Source organism: Macaca mulatta, chromosome 5, assembly GCF_049350105.2.
Source record: "Macaca mulatta isolate MMU2019108-1 chromosome 5, T2T-MMU8v2.0, whole genome shotgun sequence".
Lineage (NCBI taxonomy): Eukaryota > Metazoa > Chordata > Mammalia > Primates > Cercopithecidae > Macaca > Macaca mulatta.
The window spans coordinates 122775854-122794921 of record NC_133410.1 but is presented as its reverse complement, the minus strand read 5'-3'; the positions used below and the strand labels follow the sequence as shown (position 1 = coordinate 122794921).

General features: G+C 36.0%; 1 protein-coding gene across 29 annotated transcripts in view; it reads left to right on the top strand.

Moving 5' to 3' along the window:
• CAMK2D (calcium/calmodulin dependent protein kinase II delta) overlaps positions 1-19068 on the top strand; it is a 305498-nt gene that overhangs the window by 232607 nt on the left and 53823 nt on the right. For all 29 annotated transcript variants that reach the window (XM_028848727.2, XM_028848742.2, XM_015139114.3 and 26 more), the window contains 4 exons: positions 12301-12395; positions 14761-14883; positions 16044-16127; positions 16569-16611. In XM_028848727.2, coding sequence (XP_028704560.1) covers positions 12301-12395; positions 14761-14883; positions 16044-16127; positions 16569-16611 — 345 coding nt within the window. The remainder of the gene's footprint in view (positions 1-12300; positions 12396-14760; positions 14884-16043; positions 16128-16568; positions 16612-19068) is intronic.

Below are 19068 nucleotides of genomic sequence, written 5' to 3'. Positions count from 1 at the left end.
CCCAAAGACATATAATGGGGAGGATTTTAACCCACACTTTTTATGTGGAGTTTTTATGTTTCAACATATACTTTGAATATGTGAAAGACTGAACGAATACTGCAATATTACCCTACTAAGATTATCAACATAATCACCTAAATTCCTGACACTATGTCATTGCTACCAGCCTACAAGTAGATACCTAACTATCATAGTTTGGCTTTAGTGTGCTGCAGACAGATTTCAGTGCCTTTGGTGTTTGTCAGCAAGCTTAGAAAAAGTTGATTTAAAAAACTTTACTTGATTCTGAAAATAATTTTTTAGACTTAGTTTTAGTTTAAAAAGTTAATAAATTCATCATCACTACTTTATAGTGATAGACTATTCCTCATTATATTTCTTGTCAGCTTTACCTCTTTGGTAACAACTTGGCGTCTGATCTTAAACTGATTGAATCTTGGGCTTTCAGAGTTACCTCCATGCCTGGGAAGGCAGTGGTAAAATAGGGCACTATATTTATAGTCTCAACCCCTGGGGTTCAGTTTTTACTTTTTACCTACTAACCCAGCCTCTTTAATATATCTGAGTTGGTTTCTTTATCTGTAAAATAGGAATATGTTACCCTCAATGAACTGTAGGAGGGTCAAATGCAGTACACTTTAAAGGAAGACAATTGACAGTTGCTACTTAATTAATGGGTAAGGTCTCAGGAATGCCCCAAGTTGTGCCTTCCTTCTACCTACCTGAGAGTATCTTCTAAGGCATGAGCTCTAAAATGCCTCTGAATTACAGCATTGTCACAAAATATCTTTGTTCAAATCTAGATGTTAACGGCAGATAACTCAGATATTTTGCTTGCAATAAATCAGCTCCCAGCATACATAGATCTGTTTCTGCTGAGGAATTTAAAAAGCAACAGAGTGGCCTGAGACTCAGGCAAACACAGATAGATTTTGTGAAGGATACAATCATATTTTTAAAGTATTTTTAAAACATGATAAAGCTATATTTTTGTAAAGATAGGCGGTTTTGGCTACAATGCTGCACTTGGAGCTTGAATACTAGAGGGACAGTGTGGCATACAATAATCAGTAACCAAGGGAAGCAGGACTCAGCATAAGGGACATTTCGTACTTTTTCTTTGCTTACTTCATCGAAAGGCCTCTTCCAGCCTCTTCTGCCTTTGTGTTTATCTCTCCTTGTTTTCCTAGTTTCCTTCCTATTTTCCACTTTTTTTTCTTCATCCCTCCTGTTTACTTCATAGGTAGGATGCAGTATGTGTAGTGGTTAAGAGAACACACCTAGCTTCTCAGTTCACTTGCTGTATGACATGGCTCAAATTATTTAGTCCCTGTGTCTCAGTTTCCTCTTAGAAATGGATACCATCAAATTCTTGCTTCATGGGGCTGCAGAGAGGATTTTTTAAATACAGTAAGTGATAGTTATTGTTATTATTATACAAAGTCTTCATTTATAAACGAAGTTTCTAGATAACTGATATATGCCTTAGAGTAGACTTAAAAAACGAAGTGTATTATATAACTCAGCATTATTGGTGTGATTAGCGGTAGAATGCCCTCATCTGATGACCTGAATACCAAATTCTCTCTCTCCCTCTCTCTGCTTTCTTTCTTCACTTTTAAATTATTTTCTCTTGTTTTATTTGGTAAAAGGTTATTATGGACCGATTTCACAACTTCTGAATCATATTTTACTCCACCAAAGAATTTAAATAAATTATTCATTTTTTCTTATATCAAAAACATTTTTTCATGTTTCAAATGTGTCACCATAAAAAAATGATAGACAAGTGAGTTGATGGATATGTGAGTTAGCTCTAATTATGCCACATCATGTATCTATACATATCAAAACATCATATTATACCCCATAAATGTATTCAATCATAATTTGTCAATCCAAAAAAATTAAGAATTTTTTGAAAATTTAAAACCTTTTTTTAATAATGTATAAGTTTTATTGGTGTTGAAGAATATCAGATCCACTAAAAAGAAACCCAAAAAGCTAAGAGTTTGTACTAGGGATTCTTCTCTGGCTATGCAGAAAAATCAGTGATGAAGCATATACAGGCACACCTCAGAGATATTATGGGTTTAATTTCTGGTCTCACAATAGAACAAATATCAAAATAAAGCGAGTCACACAAATTGTTTGGTTTCCCAGTACATATAGAAGTTATGTTTACACTGTGCTATAGTCTATTAAGTATATGATAGCATTATGTCTAAATGCACATACCTTACATAAAAAATACTTTAAAATAGCCAGGCCCAGTGACTCACGCCTGTAATCCTTGCATATTGGAAGGCCAATGCAGGAGGATCCCCTGAGTCCAAGAGTTTGAGACCACCCTGGGCAACATAGGATGACCCATCTCTACAAAAAGAAAAAAAAAACTATATTGCTAAAATATCGTCATCATCATCTGAGCCTTCAGCAGGTTGCAATATTTTTGCTGGTGAAGGGTCTTGCCTCAGTGTTGATGGCTGTTGACTTATCAGAATAGTTATTGCTAAAGGTTGGGGAAGCTGGGATAATTTCTGAAAATAAGACAACGACGAAGTTTGCCACATCAGTTAACTCTTCCTTTCGTGAAATATTGCAATACTCACCAAAATGTGACACAGAGACATGAAGTGAACCCAAGTTGTTAGGAAAATGGCACCACAGACTTTCTTAATGCAGGGTTACCATAAACCTTCAGTGTGTAAAAAATGCAATATCTGCAAAGTACAGTAAAAAAAAAAAAAAAAAAAAAAAAAAAGCTCAATAAAACAACATATGCCTTTATATCAAAATGCCCAAATCCTGCATGGGCCTCTGCTTTAGTGGATCTGTGGTAAACACAGGAAACTGCATTTTTAATAACCTATGATGTATTATCAGAGTTTGGATTCACTGTTTTAGACTCACAAAACACACTATGTTCAATTGTAATATTACTTTGGTATATTTGAGTTTACGTGGATTGTCTGAGTGCATTTCTGTGATACAGTTCATATATCTAACCTTTTAAAATAATGGAATATCTTATAATAGTGAGATTTCATATCTGTGAAATGCGAGAGAACTTATAAGGTAGAAGCTCTAACTTTCTTGTCTAGAAGAGGGAAAAAGGATAGGTAGAGAGTGGTTTCCATCTTTGTTTTCTGAACTATATAACATTTTTTTAGCTGTTAAGCAAATAGTAGATGGATACTATGTACATATGTGCACACACGTGCACACACACACAGATATCAAGAATGACTCCTTAGAAACTTATAGCCATAGGGCATCTCATAGATTTTTAACCCCAATTTTACCACCTTTCACCTTGCTGTATTCTATCCTTTCTTCACATAATATTAGGCAAACAGCCAAATTCCTTTGTGATGAGCCATGCCCCAGTTGGAGCATGTATGTGCCACCAATTTCCATTTCTTTAGAGACTGTGTGGACCCTTTGTCTAGAAATGCACTTGGGATCACACAGCTATGAGAATGTCTTAAGTGTTCTACATCACATATTTAGGGGAAATGACTCCCACTAGAACATTATAATGTATTCTTTTGTTACATGTCTTGGTCATTGTTGTGGGATTTGGAATTGTTTTACCATTTTATTATATATCACCTTATTCATGTGACATGAAAGTGACATTAATTCACTTTATTTGTAAGATGATGTACCCTTACTCATCGCCATTGTAATAACCACCACAGTGATGGACACACTATTTGGTTGCTTTTAGGTTGTGGCTTTTCCTGAGGGAAACTCTTTTTCAACCATTTATTAGCACTGTCTCTTGCCAATTAAATGGTGACTTATTTTCTAGAGTAGACACTGGGTTGATTGGTAAAAAAATGACACTACTCAGAAAACAAAAGAAATGCAAAACAAGCCATTTAGCAGAATGGCAGCTAGCCTTCTATACGAATTAAGCTCTGAACCCTCATTACAGCAGAGCAGAGTGAAGCAGGGTATTAGTATAATGATTAAAACAAGCCTGTACATTATTTTTATTAGAATCATGCAATTATCTGCACACAGGAAATCTCGAATACCAGCATTACCTTGCTTTTGTGATCTCACACAGGGTGTGGTCTGACCTGTACTCTCTGTTTGGAAGCAAATAGTCCATTACTGGAAAGCAAATAATAAACATTAATGAAGCAAGAACATAGCCTTGTGTTCTGCCATTAACAGCAGTAAATTGATTTTTATGACTTAATTGTATGTATAACTGCTTCCATAAATTCCTAATGGGATGAGGAAATGTTTGTAGATGTCACTGGATCACAAATTTCTAACAGAGCTTGTTCTACAATTTGGCCTAAAAATAAATAAATAAATGCAAGCTTATAACATGGGTCTCTCCCCCACCCTATGTACATATGTGTTGTCTTGCTACTTTTCTACCTTACTTATGTATTAGTCTCAACAGTTATGAGTGATAATAAATTAGTGACTGTAACAGAATGTACCTTGACTTTGGACAAACCTTAGGAATTTTATGGAACATGTTTCTCCTTTTCTTGTGTGGTGAATTTACATTCAGCAATGATGTGTTTTCTGGGGTTTAACCTTTTCATATTTCAGCTGGGGTAAGTCATTATCAGGTACTGTAATCATTTTGAAATCCCAAGCCTACTGGATATTCTGTTACTATTACCAGCTCTGAGACTACCTTATACTTGGCCAATCACAGATAGGCCTCCAAATTAGAGGCCTTCTGCCTTCATCCATTATGACCCACATCTCCAACAGTCTTCAGTTCATGGAGCCTTACTCCCAATCATAGTCTTTACCAATATTCTCTTACTCTGAACTTATACACTGTCTTAAATTTCTCTGCATTTACTATGTCTGGTTTCCCTAACTTGGTGTTTTTCCAACTGTGAGCCACAAACCACATGGTTCAGAGTGACCTAAAGTGCAGCCTCCCGAGATCTACCTCGGGATCATTGAATCAGATTCTCTGGGGTCACAGGATCCAGCAAATCTCACTTCTGGTTATATATCCAAAAGAGTTGAAAACAGCACCTTGAAGAAATATTTGTACACCTATAATCATAGTAACACTATTCACAACAGCCAAGAGGTGGAAGCAACCCAAATGTCAATTGACGGATAAATAGCTTCAACAAAATGTGGTTTATACGTATAATTGTATATTATACAGCCTTAAAAAAGAAAGAAATTCTGTCACATGCTACAACATGGATGAACCCCAAGGACATTATGCTAAGCAAAATAAGTCACTGACAGAAGCACAGATACTACATGATTCCACTCATATGAAATATTAAAACAGTCACATTCGTAGAAACAGAAAATAGAAGGGTGATTACCAAGAATTAGAGAGAAAGGGGAAATTAGTGTTTCATGTATATAGAGTTTCAGTGTTGAAAAATGAAAACAAACTGGAGATCTGTTTCATGACAGTGTAAATGTACTTAGTACTACAAAACTGTTCACTTAAAACTTGTACATCTGGCTGGGCATGGTGGCTGATGCCTATAATCCTAGCACTTTGGGAGGCCAAGGTGGGAGAATCACTAGAGCCCAGGAGTTTGAGACCAGCTTAGGTAACATATAGTGTGACCCTACCTCTAAAAAACAGAAAAAATTAGCCTGACATGGTAGCGCACACCTGTAGTCCTAGCTACTCTGCTCGAGAAGCTAAGCTGGGGAAGATCCCTTGAGCTAGGGAAGTTGAGGCTGCAGTGAGCCATGATCATGCCACTGCAATTCAGCCTGGGTGAAAAAGAATGAGACCTTATCTTTAAAAAACGAAACAAACAAAAAAAAATCTATGTTATGTAGTATTTATTTATGTATTTATTTATTGAGACAGGGTCTGGCTGTATTGCCCAAGCTGGAGTGCAGTGGCACAATCTTAGCTCACTGCAACCTCCACCTCCCACGTACAAGTTATCCTCCTGCCTTAGCCTCCCCTGTAGTGGGTACTGCAGGTGCACACCACCACACCCAGCTGATTTTTTACTTTTTGTAGAGACAGGATTTTGCCATGTTGCCCAGGCTGGTCTCAAACTCCTGAGCTCAAGCAGTCTGCCCACTTTGGCCTCCCAAAGTGCTGGGATTGCAAGTGTGCGGGACCTTTTTTTAATGTACAATTTAAAGTCACTGCGTGGGGCCTTTTTTAATGTACAATTTAATGTCATGTGTTTAAATTTAATGTTAGGTATTTTTTAGCATAATTTTTAAAAAACAGATTCACTGAGGTGAGGCTCAGGAATTTGCATTTTAACAAGCTTGCCAGGTGATGCTGATGCCACATCAAAGCTAAGCAACACTACCATAGCTAATTACAGATTCCTTTAGGAGAGCAGTTTTTAGGTTTATTACAGGATATGTCAGAGGTTGCAAACAGGTGAAGTCTTAGTTCAAGCTGCTATAACAAAGTCACATAGACTGGGTGTCTTACAAACAACGAAGTTTCTTTCTCATAGTTCTGGAAGCTGAAAGTCTGTGATCAGGGTGCGACCATAGTCAGGTCAGGTTTTGGTGAGGGCGCTCTTGATGGTTACAGACTGCCAGCTTTTTGTTGTATCCTCACATGGTAGTAAGAGCTAGCTAGCTAGCTGCCCTCTTCTTAAAAGGGTACTGTACCTGTTCATAAGGGACCCATCCTCAAGAACTAATTATCTCCCAAAGGCCCCACCACACCAAATACCATCACATTGGGATTTGGATGTCAGCATATGAATTTTGAAAGCCATACAAACATTCTATCCATTGCAGGCGGTCTGCTGTCTTAGTCAGACTTGTGGACATTTTATTCTTAGGAGTGTTGACATTAATTATTTATCTTTATAATTTATTAGCAAGTAATTTCTATAAAAACTATCAGTTTCTAGCTTCTCTAAAAAAATCAAAAGAACACGTGATGCAATGCTTTTGCTCTTATATAGTAGTTGTACCTGTCAGACACGTGAACACAGCTGCTCCCCTGGTGACCACCCCACCCCACACACAGTACAGGTGCAGGCCTTCATCCCGGCCTGCTGCCAGAAGTCCTGTCAGTTTGCCACTCCTACTACATGGCATAGATAGTTTCCATCCTGTTAAACGTGCCTTCCTATCTTGCTGGCATTGACCTTCTAGCTCTTTGTTCTACCCTTCATTGGCCATTTAGGTCACAGACTGTTAGTTGAGCACTTTTTCTACTTGAAATGTATGATGATTTTCTATTAATCGTATTATAACAAGGTAAGATAGAGCCATACTTAACACTCATGTAATTAATTGTGTATTTCCAAACTCCACGTGCATTTTGCTTCTAAGTTTATAATGTACCCCTTTATTTACTTAGAATATTCAGTAACTGTCTTAATTAGATTTTTCCATTAACTTCCCCACTACCTTCTCAGAGTTGTCCAACATTCATTCTTCATCTCTCCTTTTGTAAGAACAGCGTTTAGAATGTTTAATTATTAACAAAATTATAAGTTTAGCAACTTTTTTAACTTTAACTTTTATTAAAATCAATTTTGAATGTTCTTGATAATGTAGTCTTTCTACCTGATCGTAATCAATACTTCTCAAAAGTCTTATTAACCAGACATCTCTAGCATCTCCCAAGCATAAATATATACATAAGATAATGAAAACTAGTTTTAACATCTATCTTTATATGGAACCAACTCTATTAAAAATAGTTTTAACTGTTTGTCATGGAAAATGTGAAACATAAAATGGAGAGAATACTATAATAAACTGATGACTATTTCATCTATTTCCTCCCTTTCATTTCCCACTCCAATATTATCTTAACCAAATTTGAACATTGTATCAATACATCTATAAATAATTTAAAGTATATCTCTAAAAGAAAAGGACTCTAGGCCAGGCACGGTGGCTCAAGCCTGTAATCCCAGCACTTTGGGAGGCCGAGGTTGGCGGATCACGAGGTCAGGAAATCAAGACCATCCTGGCTAACACGGTGAAACCCTGTCTCTACTAAAAATACAAAAAAAATTAGCTGGGTGTGGTGGCAGGCGCCTGTAGTCCCAGCTACTCAGAAGGCTGAGGCAGGAGAATGGCATGAACCTGGGAGATGTAGCTTGCAGTGAGCTGAGATCGCGCCATTGCACTCAAGCCTGGGCGACAGAACAAGACTCCATCTCAAAAAAAAAAAAAAAGAAAAAAAGAAAAGGACTCTAAGTATGACAGTAATATTAGTTTTAAAATTTTAATAATTATTGCTTAATAGCATCAAAATATCTAGTCATTTTCCTATTTATCCTCTCATGTCATAATCTTGTTTGGTCTCTTAGATCTCTTAGTCGTTTTTAATTTGTAAGTTTCGCTCCGTTCTCTCTCCTCTCTCCTTATTTCTTGATGTATTTTTTCAAAGAAACCTGTAGCTCCAAGACAGCACATGTAAGTACTCAATCTTGGTCTCTAGATACTATTTACCATTAAAAGGAACCAGAACTTTTTGTAGTAGCAGCTGATTTCAAGTTTAGAACAGGAAAAAAGCAAGATGATCCAGGAGCATCTTGTCATACCACAAAGAAAAACTATTAAGGACCACAGAGTTTATATTAACAGATGCAGGAGCCACCTTGAGGCTGGCACTAGCCAAAGATGGGGCAGTTGAGAATCAATGAGAAAAATAACAGTAATAGATTGAAATACATCAAATAAGTTTAAATCAAGGAGTTGATAATGATAATCAAAATTCAACAGAAGTCCTAACCTTTGGGGATGTTGGGGACCCAATGCATTATTTTAAAAACTGGCTAGTAAAGAGGAAAATAAATAAATAATTGGCCTATCTTTCCCATATGAACTGTATCTTAGACCAATCAAGTGGAAAAGGAGTAAGATTTTCTTAGTCTAAAGAAAGCGTGATATAATTAGAGTATCATCATTTTATTTGTTTGTTTGTGAGTCTCACTCTGTTGCCCAGGCTGGAATGCAGTGATGTGATCATGGTTCACTGCAGCCTCCAAATCCTGGGCTCAAATGATCCTCCTGCCTCAGCCTCCCAAGTAGCTGTGACTGGCTGTGCATTCCACCACACCTGGCTAAGTTTTTCTATTTTGGGGAGAGACAAGGTCTTCCTATGTTGGCTAGGCTAGTCTTCAACTCCTGGGCTCAAGTGATAATCCTACATCAGCCTCCCAAAGTGCTGGGATTACAGGTGTGAGCCACCATGGCTTGCCATCATTATTTTGCAGCCCCAGTAAAATTATGTAGGCAGTAATCATCAAAGGCTGCTAACGTCATGAGAGACACCCAACATTTGAAGGCACATCCTCACCCCTGAAGCGTTCTTGCAAAAAAGAAAAAAAAAAGACTTCTTCATTGACTTTTAATGATTTTAGTACTTCAGGTATATGGGCAGAGAAAAAGAGCTAGTGATTTTTTCCTTTTTTTTTTTCTCTGACATAGAAAAAAGGTACAATATTAGGTTTATTTTTAAAAAAGGGAAATTAGGCTTACTCATGAGGCAAGAACTCTCAATTAGAACACCAAACACTTTTATTTTATTTTATTTTTATTTTTGAGACTGAGTCACAAGACTCTATCACCCAGACTGGTGGAATTCAGTGGCACAACCTTGGCTCAGCAACCTCCGCTCACTGCAACCTCCGCCTCCTGAGTTCAAGTGATTCTCCTTCCTCAGCCTCCCGAGTAACTAAGACTAAAGGCATGTGCCGCCATGCCCAGTTAATTTTTTTGTATTTTTCGTAGAGATAGGGTTTCACCATGTTGGCCAGGCTGATCTTGAATGCCTGACCTCAGGTGATCCGCCCATTTTGGCCTCCCAAAGTGCTTGGATAAGAGGTGTGAGCCACCATGCCCGGCCTAGAGCAACAAACACTTTTAAAATAAGCATTTGTTTAGTGGACCTAGCTGAAGGAAAAAGTAGCTGCAAGGAACATGTAAGATAGGACCAAATGGACATCTTTGCTAGTAAGTCAAGGTCTCTCAGTTAGACAACACAAAGTTTTAAATTTTATATTACCATTCCTACTGAAGTTCATAGATAAAGAAAAAGTGGCTGCAGGGAATGTTTAGAGCATCATTATGTCTGTCCTGCTTGTGGTTGAAACAGTTACTTAACCTCTCAGCCTGTTTCATCATCTGTAATATAATGCAGATAACAACAATATCTACCTCATAGCATTATACAAGGATTAAATGAAGTAATGCACTAAAGCACACAAAACTCTGAATAAATGTTATCTATAATAAAATGTATTAATATTACGTTATCCTTATGCCATGAGTCTCATACTTGTTCTATACATTCAGAAAATAGAACTACAAAAGAGCATAAATCAGAAAGGTTTTAGATGCTCGTTTAATAATCAACTTGAAGTAAACTTACAAAACAGTGTTTATTTAAATAGGCATTGACAATTTCACATCAGGCTACTCAACAGTACCTATAATATGTTTTTTTTTTTAAGTCTTTGGGCCTAAAAGTGTTTTTTTAAATCTTCACATTTATGCTATTATTTTATTTAAAGTACATGTTTTTGTAGACACTCCTCCATCAAACAACTGAATTGTGGGCATCTATTACATATTGGCTGCTTTTCTCATGGGATGAGCCCTCTGTGAGCTTCCTCTTCCCAGAGAAGCACCACATCAACTGTCAAGTGCAGACATAATTCATAAGGACAAACAGCCTATGTTGAAAATGCTAAATGTCTCAGTTGTGCGACTGATTTATAATTTTATAACAGCCTAACTACAGATGTGTATTAGGAAAATGTTCATATTCAATGGAAACTATCACTATTACAAAGCAAATTTTCTCCTTAACCTCCTGGAATCTTATATAGCTGAGGGCTAAAACTACTCAGGTACAGCTTTTTTTCTACTTGCATCCTGAGAACACCAACACTCATCATCATCATTACTATCATCATTTTCATTAGATGCATGGAGAAATTATTTTTATGTCGTGAACGTGGGGTACCAATATACTGTGATTTTCTTCATGGTCTTTTTTTTTTTTTCCTTAAGAATGTTGCTTAAAATTTTTTACCCTTGTATTGATTCACATGACTTGAAAAATCTTCTTATGAACTGTATCTTCCTGAAGCAGGCTCTAAAATTCTAAGATGATTAAACCATTGCTTAAAAACCATTTCAGCTGCAACAGTGTCTATTTATAAAGATGTCCAGACTGGTGGACAGGAGCAGAGATAGATCTCCTAGGTACAGAGACCAACAGAGACCACCTTGGATAAGGGAAAAAATAAGTCTCAGAGTACACCTGGCAAAGTGTCACCTGTCTTACTTTTCTTTCTCAGGTTTCCCAGGCTTAAGAAGACATAGCAAGAAAAAAGCAAACAGGAGAGGTCAGAGGAATGACTGCCTTCCTCCAGGATAATGAACTAGGGAAAAAAACCAAAGGCCTTAAGCAGGGCAATAAAATATGTGAAAAGTGGCAGGAGGGATATTTGATGACAGAGAAGACCATTGTATCAAAACGATCTCAGACATTTAGACTGCAGATATCATATCAGGGAAATTTAAAAACTGTGAATACAGACTTTTTTTAATTTTAAAAGTTAAACTTGATGTTCATTAATTTATAAATACAAGTTTGTGAAGAATTTTAGCAAATTTTATTACAGCCATGTGTTTATTACTTAGAATTTTCTGTGGCATTTTGCCCTTGTCTTCCTTTTTCCTCTCCCATAATGTATATTCTTCTGTAGTCTTGTTGGTTAAGTTGTTTGACTGAGAAGCCTTGAAGTTTTTGAAGACTAAGACTACTGAAGAGAAAAGGGTTTTGTCTCTATGTGGTACCCACATTTGCAGGGACTCTGGTTATTTAGAATGTGAGTTTATAGCCAGGACACCATCACTCAACAAAATGTCCCAATTACCATCAAAACAAGCATGAGGAAATAAATAACATGCTTAGTTTTTGAACTTCAACCTCACAGTGACTAAAATCATAGTCTCTATATAGGTAAGAATGCAGGAAGACTCTATATAAACAAGAGTTCAGGGAGGCCAAAGAATGTCGCCCTAAATGACAGATATGTTTTATCTTTAGAGTTTCCCTTCCATGCCTCTTTAGAATTCTTTGAAGCATGCATTGACTGACACATTGTCAGAGTTCTGGAGCATAGGAGGAGAAGCATTAACCTTCCAGAGACTGCTCTAGAATAGACCATAACACGTCTCTCTGAAGTTTTCCTACAATCCAGTTTTCTCTGTTTTAACAACTACAGCTTAATATCATTGTGGATCAGCCACATTTAATTTATTGTTTTCTATATGACTTAAATAATGTTAATACTGTAATCTCTCCAGGTGTCATTCTCTATATTCTACTTGTGGGGTATCCACCCTTCTGGGATGAAGACCAACACAGACTCTATCAGCAGATCAAGGCTGGAGCTTATGATGTATGTAATAACTATTTATATCACTTTAGATGAAGGTTTGTTTTTTGCTTGCTGATCAAGAGCCAGATCTTTTCATTTTTCTTTTAACTATAATTTTTACCACTTTCTCTTATTATTTCCCTCTCTCTTAAGGAAAGGGAAAAAGAAATGCAGCATATGTGTTCAGCTTATGTTTCCTTTTAACTCACTCTCTCCTAAGATAAAAAGAAAAGTCATGTGAAGTCTCTGAGGAAGAACTTTGTCAAAATGTTTGGATCTTAGTGCATTTTAAAAACATAAAAATTAAAATATTTCTGCTACAAAAATGATTATTGCCCATTCAGTTGAATTATATTCTCAAATACCTATCACATAATTTTACATTATATACCAACAATATTTTGCAGTGATCACATATCAAATAGAACATTATTCCACTATACCAGTTTCTGGGTTTTGTTTTTTGTTTTTGTATTGTTTACCTAATGGGATGCTATGCAAGCTTTCATTTGAAGAATGAGTTTCACAATTGAAAAATTTGAAAATCATAATTCTAATATATTTAATTTTTAATTAGAATATTTGAAAGTATATATATATACATATTCATAAATTAAGTTCAGAATCTGAAGAGGAAGTCTTTATCTACTTTCTCTTTATGGCTTAACTTTGTGTTTATGATATAATTTGCTCTCCTTTGATATGTATTCTTGTAAATATGATTTACCACTTTCTCTGGTTTCCTCTCATACAGCCCTAGGGAAATCCATGTGCAGGATCTGGGCATGCTTTCCATGTGTCATTAAGTGGAGTAACTATGGAGTAGCAATATTGGGTTCACCTTTTGTGCACAAGTTGAAAGCTTTATGTGAAAGTGAGAGGAGAAAATATAAAATGTCTGTATTGTATTCTATCATGTCTCATGAACTCTTCAGTGCATTTCTGATAAAATTTTCTATTTAGATGGATGTGTGTTTCAGTTAGCAAGAATTTAAAATGTATATTCTTTGAATTTCGAAGCATTCCATTATCCCTAGACTAGTAATTGAAACAAATTATTATTTACATGGCAACAGCTAGCACATTCACCATCTTTACAGACTAGAACCAGCCCCTTTCTGGGCAGACGTAGCCCTGAAAATGCACTGCTTGGTATACCGGAGGAGTGCTTTCATGAAAATTAGAAAACTGAGGAAAAGGTTCACCTTTCTTCATGCCGAACCTACCCCTCATTTGCTATCAAAAGACCTGTACAACATTTAAGAAATAGCCTTGCATGTTTCTTTAGTAGCTCCTAACAGTTAGCAAGCTTTCACAACTGCCAAACATAAGCTTCAGGAATTAAAAAATGACAATTGTTAAGCTGGCAAGAAATTACAGGTATTAGAGTCAATATCATTTTTCTCGTGCTTTATTTTGCCAATGAGTCACAAGTTCCCCATTTTAAAACTACCAAAAATAGACTAATTCCATTGACACAGTGACAATGGCTTTATTTTTCAAGATTGTCTACACAAATTCATGAATTGGGAAAATAACTTGATATTCTATCATTTTGCAACTAATGTAGTATAAATTTCCCTTAATCATTGAAGGACAGTATTTCTACTAAACATGCTAATGATATAAAAGTAATTTATTATCAGTACAAAAAAATAACATGAAGAGAGGAGAAGTAGCTTTCTTATATAGTCTTATTGTAAAAAAATATTAATAATGGGAAGTTATAAGATTTGATTACTTTCATATACTTTGGTGAAATTTGTAATTGGGCAGATTAAACTTCTTGAAGGGTTAAAATGAAATCTTGCTGAAGCTCCTATAGCCTCAGATTCTTCTCACTACAGCACTCCAAGTAGCCATGATTAATAGGTCAGTTTTGGCACAGGAATTGAAGCTGTTTTATTACCTCTGCTATTACTGCTTATAAGTTGTGAAAGTATATAATACCTCATTTTGAACCTTGGCATAATATTACGATGGCATTGGTACATGTAGCAACCTCTTTGCTTTTATTAAGTTTTGCAAATAATTATGAGAAAGATGTATAAAATTTCATGTTCAGATCAAAGCAGAGATACTTTGAGAATAGAAGATTCTTAAGTTCTTTTTTTCTGAATTTTAAAATGTATTTACCATATGTGATATGCAGCTCAGTATATATGTTGGTCCCTTATCAGATACTCTTTAATATATATAGTTGTCTACATAGAGGGGGAGAATAGATCTAAATGATTTTATTTATTTTAGATACAATTTAACTTATATAAAAAGTAAATTTATGAAGAAATTCACTACTTGAGGAAATGATTCATATAGTTGACTCTTCCCTGTTTGATTGAGTGTGTCTATTTTTTAAACTTTTTATAAATTTATATTTTTGAAGTTTCCATCACCGGAATGGGACACGGTAACTCCTGAAGCCAAAGACCTCATCAATAAAATGCTTACTATCAACCCTGCCAAACGTATCACAGCCTCAGAGGCACTGAAGCACCCATGGATCTGTGTAAGTAAAACTTCTCAAAAACTTCAAGAGCTAAAATGAAAAATAAGCTGTCCTTTAATATATTGTTTATGGATTTAAAATAACTTTGCAAAAAAAAGATGAAATTCAGAATGAATGAATTTTTGACTCAAGGTGTTTAAGAAAATGAATTTTATGATGGCGAAGAAATGCAATTTTCAGTAGCAAAGTCTGAATTGCATAGATTATTAAACAAATATTGCTTGCAGTAACAAAAGGAATGAGTATTCTTCGTATCAATTATTGACAATACTCGTGAACAAGGTCAAGAAAATAACACCAAAATTAAATGTATCCCAGAAGAAAAGATTTAACAAAGTTCAATTATTTGTCATTAGGCAACTTTAGAAGCAAGTATGAAGTTTGGCAGCTGAGAGTAGAGTTTTAGTGGCATAAAAGAATGGTCATAGTAGTCTGAATATTTTTTAGAAATATTAAGAAAAATAGTGTGAAATTTGAGGGGAATCTGAAGACTTCAGTAAATTTCTGAATGTGTCAAATGCTAAGATGATAAATGTGGCACTAAGTAAATGAAAGGCAGCCCAATCGAAATGTGATTGAAGACATTAAAATAAAGATAATTTGAGAAATTATTAATATTTATTTCTACACTTTCTGGTATTTTTATTTTGTTTTGTTTTGACACAGAGTCTTGCTCTTGTCACCCAGGCAGGAGTGCAGTGGCACAGTCTTGGCTCACTGCAACCTCCGCCTCCCAGGTTCAAACAGTTCTCCTGCCTCAGCCTCCCGAGTAGCTGGGATTACAGGTGCCCACCACCACACCCGGCTAATTTTTGTATTTTTAGTAGAGATGGGGTTTCGCCATGTTGGCCAGGCTTGTCTTGAACTCCTGACCTCGTGATCCACCCGCCTCAGCTTCCCAAAGTGCTGGAATTACAGGTGTGAGCCATGACGCCCAACCCATTTCTATACTTTATATGTATCAGTGTTGCGTCTTGGCCACAAGTAGTCTTGGCAAAACTAAAATTTTATTTTTAGGTAACTTTAGCAATTGAATACTTAGAAGTTGATCATGCAGGTGCAGCACCATTAATAAAGATTTGATGAAGTCAGGGACATTATTACACTTAGTGTATTTTAAATATTCTTAATTAAGTTACTTTCTTTTCCCCCTCCTGTAGCAACGTTCTACTGTTGCTTCCATGATGCACAGACAGGAGACTGTAGACTGCTTGAAGAAATTTAATGCTAGAAGAAAACTAAAGGTAAGAAATTTTACATTTTTGTCGGGAGGTAGATTTGACAGACTAAGAAGTGAAATACCATGTGAGGAAAATGACTTCTAGCAAAGGCTTTCAATTATGTAGACCTCAATACTCTCATTATTCTTTTTTGGGGTCTTAGGAAATGGAATATACACCAGAATCAAAACTATGGTGAAAAACTAGAATCATCCTGGCAACACATGCTGTGGATCCTTCCTTCAGTGGAAAACAGCTGTGCAATTTGATAATCAGAATCTGGCCAGCATCATGAGAGACAAAGGCCTTTGACTCTCGGGAAACCAAAAAACAAAAACAAACAATCAAAAATCCCCTAAATGAAAGTAGGGCCAGGAAAAGATTTGTTATCAAAGACTCTATATTTGTTAGGTCCAGGATTTTGCATAGGCAACATTGACTTTTGTGTTCTAATTTTTTTCACAGGGTGCCATCTTGACAACTATGCTGGCTACAAGAAATTTCTCAGGTACATGCATTGAGAACTCTGCTTCTTATCCATTGGTCTTCTTTTTAAGTACTCTCTGTTTTTTTGACTCTAGAATTTTTAAACTCTAATAATTAGAAAAACCTGATTGTTCAGGGGTGGCAAATGTGTGGCACAGATTCCTTCTACACCTGTGGCTGCCATTAGCAGTCTACTTGGGTGCTGTCTGCTGCCGAGCCTCCGTGACTGCACCCCTCACAAGAGTGCTTCTGGCAGCTCTGGTCACCAGTCAGTGCTGGTGCAGGACTAGCCTCATCTGTCAAATGCTGGGATGCATACGAGTTGTGGAAATAAATACTCCCTCATTTACAATCTCAGCATTTCAAACTTAGAAAATATTATTAATATTTCATAAAATAATAACTATGAATAAGTTATTTTTGGTCTCATTTTCATAGGGAATCCTAGTATGCAAGATTTTTAAAAGAAGACCATTATTGGCCAGGTGTGGTGGCTCATGCCTGTAATCCCAGCACTTTTGGGAGGCCGAGGCAGGTGGATCACAAGGTCAAGAGTTCGAGATCATCCTGGCCAATATGGTGAAACCCTGTCTCTACTAAAAATACAAAAATTAGCTGGGTGTAGTGGTGTGTCCCTGTAGTCCCAGCTGCTCAGGAGGCTGAGGCAGGAGAATTGCTTGAACCTGGGAGGCGGAGGTTGTAGTGAGCAGGGATCACGCCACTGCAATGCAGCCTGGCAACAGAGCGAGACTCCATCTCAAAAAGAAAAAAAAAAAAACAAAAAAAACAGACCATTATTGAGGAACCCAGTTCTCTTAGACCTAAGTTCATTCAAAAGTATAGTACTTTCTTGGCATACTATAAGAATGATTACAACTGTCAAAGGTATCTAACTCAAGAATTTACAGAGCACCTTGCACTCAGTACTCTCAGAGCATAATAAATGTTCCTCAAAATGATTCCATGGTAAAAAATAAGTGTGTTAAATAATAGGCTAAAAGAAGTCAAACCATTTCTTTATTGTAAGAGTCACTCTCTAAAGGTGGAGATAAAGTATATGTTACTCCAATAACTTACTTGAGTTTTGTATCCTCCTTCTTTGATAGATTATCTCAAAGGACCAGGTTCACAAAAGTCAAATCCTGTTCAATGCTAAGCAGTCTTACGTTGGGGGAAGGACTGGAGCAGCAATTAAGCTGCACTTGGTAACCTTTGGCCCTTTAGACTTAGAACACTTGTCAGCCAAAAATACTACCAGTTTAGTTTGGATACCGTTTACATAACAGTGCTCTGCAAATCAAACCGTCCAGCTATTTTTTCAATTCTTTGTTTTATTTTCTGCTACATACTTAGCCTGGGTGTTATAGTGTTATCAGGTAATAATCCATCATATCATTATTAAATGCTCTTCAACCAATTTCTAGTTATTACTTACAACTGTATTAAGTGGTCACCTTTCCCCCCACCTTTGCATTTCGTTACAAATAATGGGAAACCATAAGAGGCCTTCCAAAGGCTGTTAAACAATAACAACAACAGTAGTACAATGAATAATGCTATGAATTGAGGGACTGTGTTGGCCAGTCATATGTATTTTGTCCAATTCGTTTAATGTAATAATACCTTGTTGCTGCGTTTGTCAAGTTACCTGTTTCATAAACAGTTGATTAATATAGTTGACATTTGTATGGGTGAGTTCAATGCCATCTCATTAAATATTAATTCATATATATGATATTCAAATAAATTTCACTGTGGCCCAGTAATTAGTGAATCATTAAAAGGTAGAATGATTTATATAGCATAAATTCTTAACGGCAAACTAACCCAAACTTTAAAAAATCTTCAGATTTAAAATTGTACATTTTGTTAAAGTGTTACATACACTCTTGGGCATAAATTGGGCCTTTATTCACATATGTACCCATATATAGAAGCTTTTTGTTTACCTCACAGTTTTCTTTTCATCATCATGTAAACTAAAACCTCATGACTAATATGTGAATTTTATATTGTTTCTGAATGTCTTAGCATGAAAAAGCAATTTTTTTATCCATCACTTCAAAATCAACTGAATAACATTAGACCCAGTTACAACATCTTGTACTTAATACTGCGTTTTAGTTTTGAGTATTTTATTCATCCTATTTCATTGCCAAACATGCTCTTTAAAGTAATTTGTCCATAAGTATATGGTTATAAAGTTGTTTTAATTTTTTCTTTTCTCCCTTTATGTGGAATGTATTTCTTGTGAGGTAAGGTGAATAGTAACCAAAAGGGACATTTCTGCATCTCCCAGGCCAAATCCCTGCTTACCCTGAATCATCATCTTCTCTTTGCTTGCTATTGCAATTTCAATTATTCTGAGTTTGCTTTCTAACCTATTAACTGCCACAGGATTGATTTAATATTGCTTTTTAGCTCCAGGCAAATGATTTAATAGCTAAGGCAACTCTTTCTTACAATCTCAATTAATAAT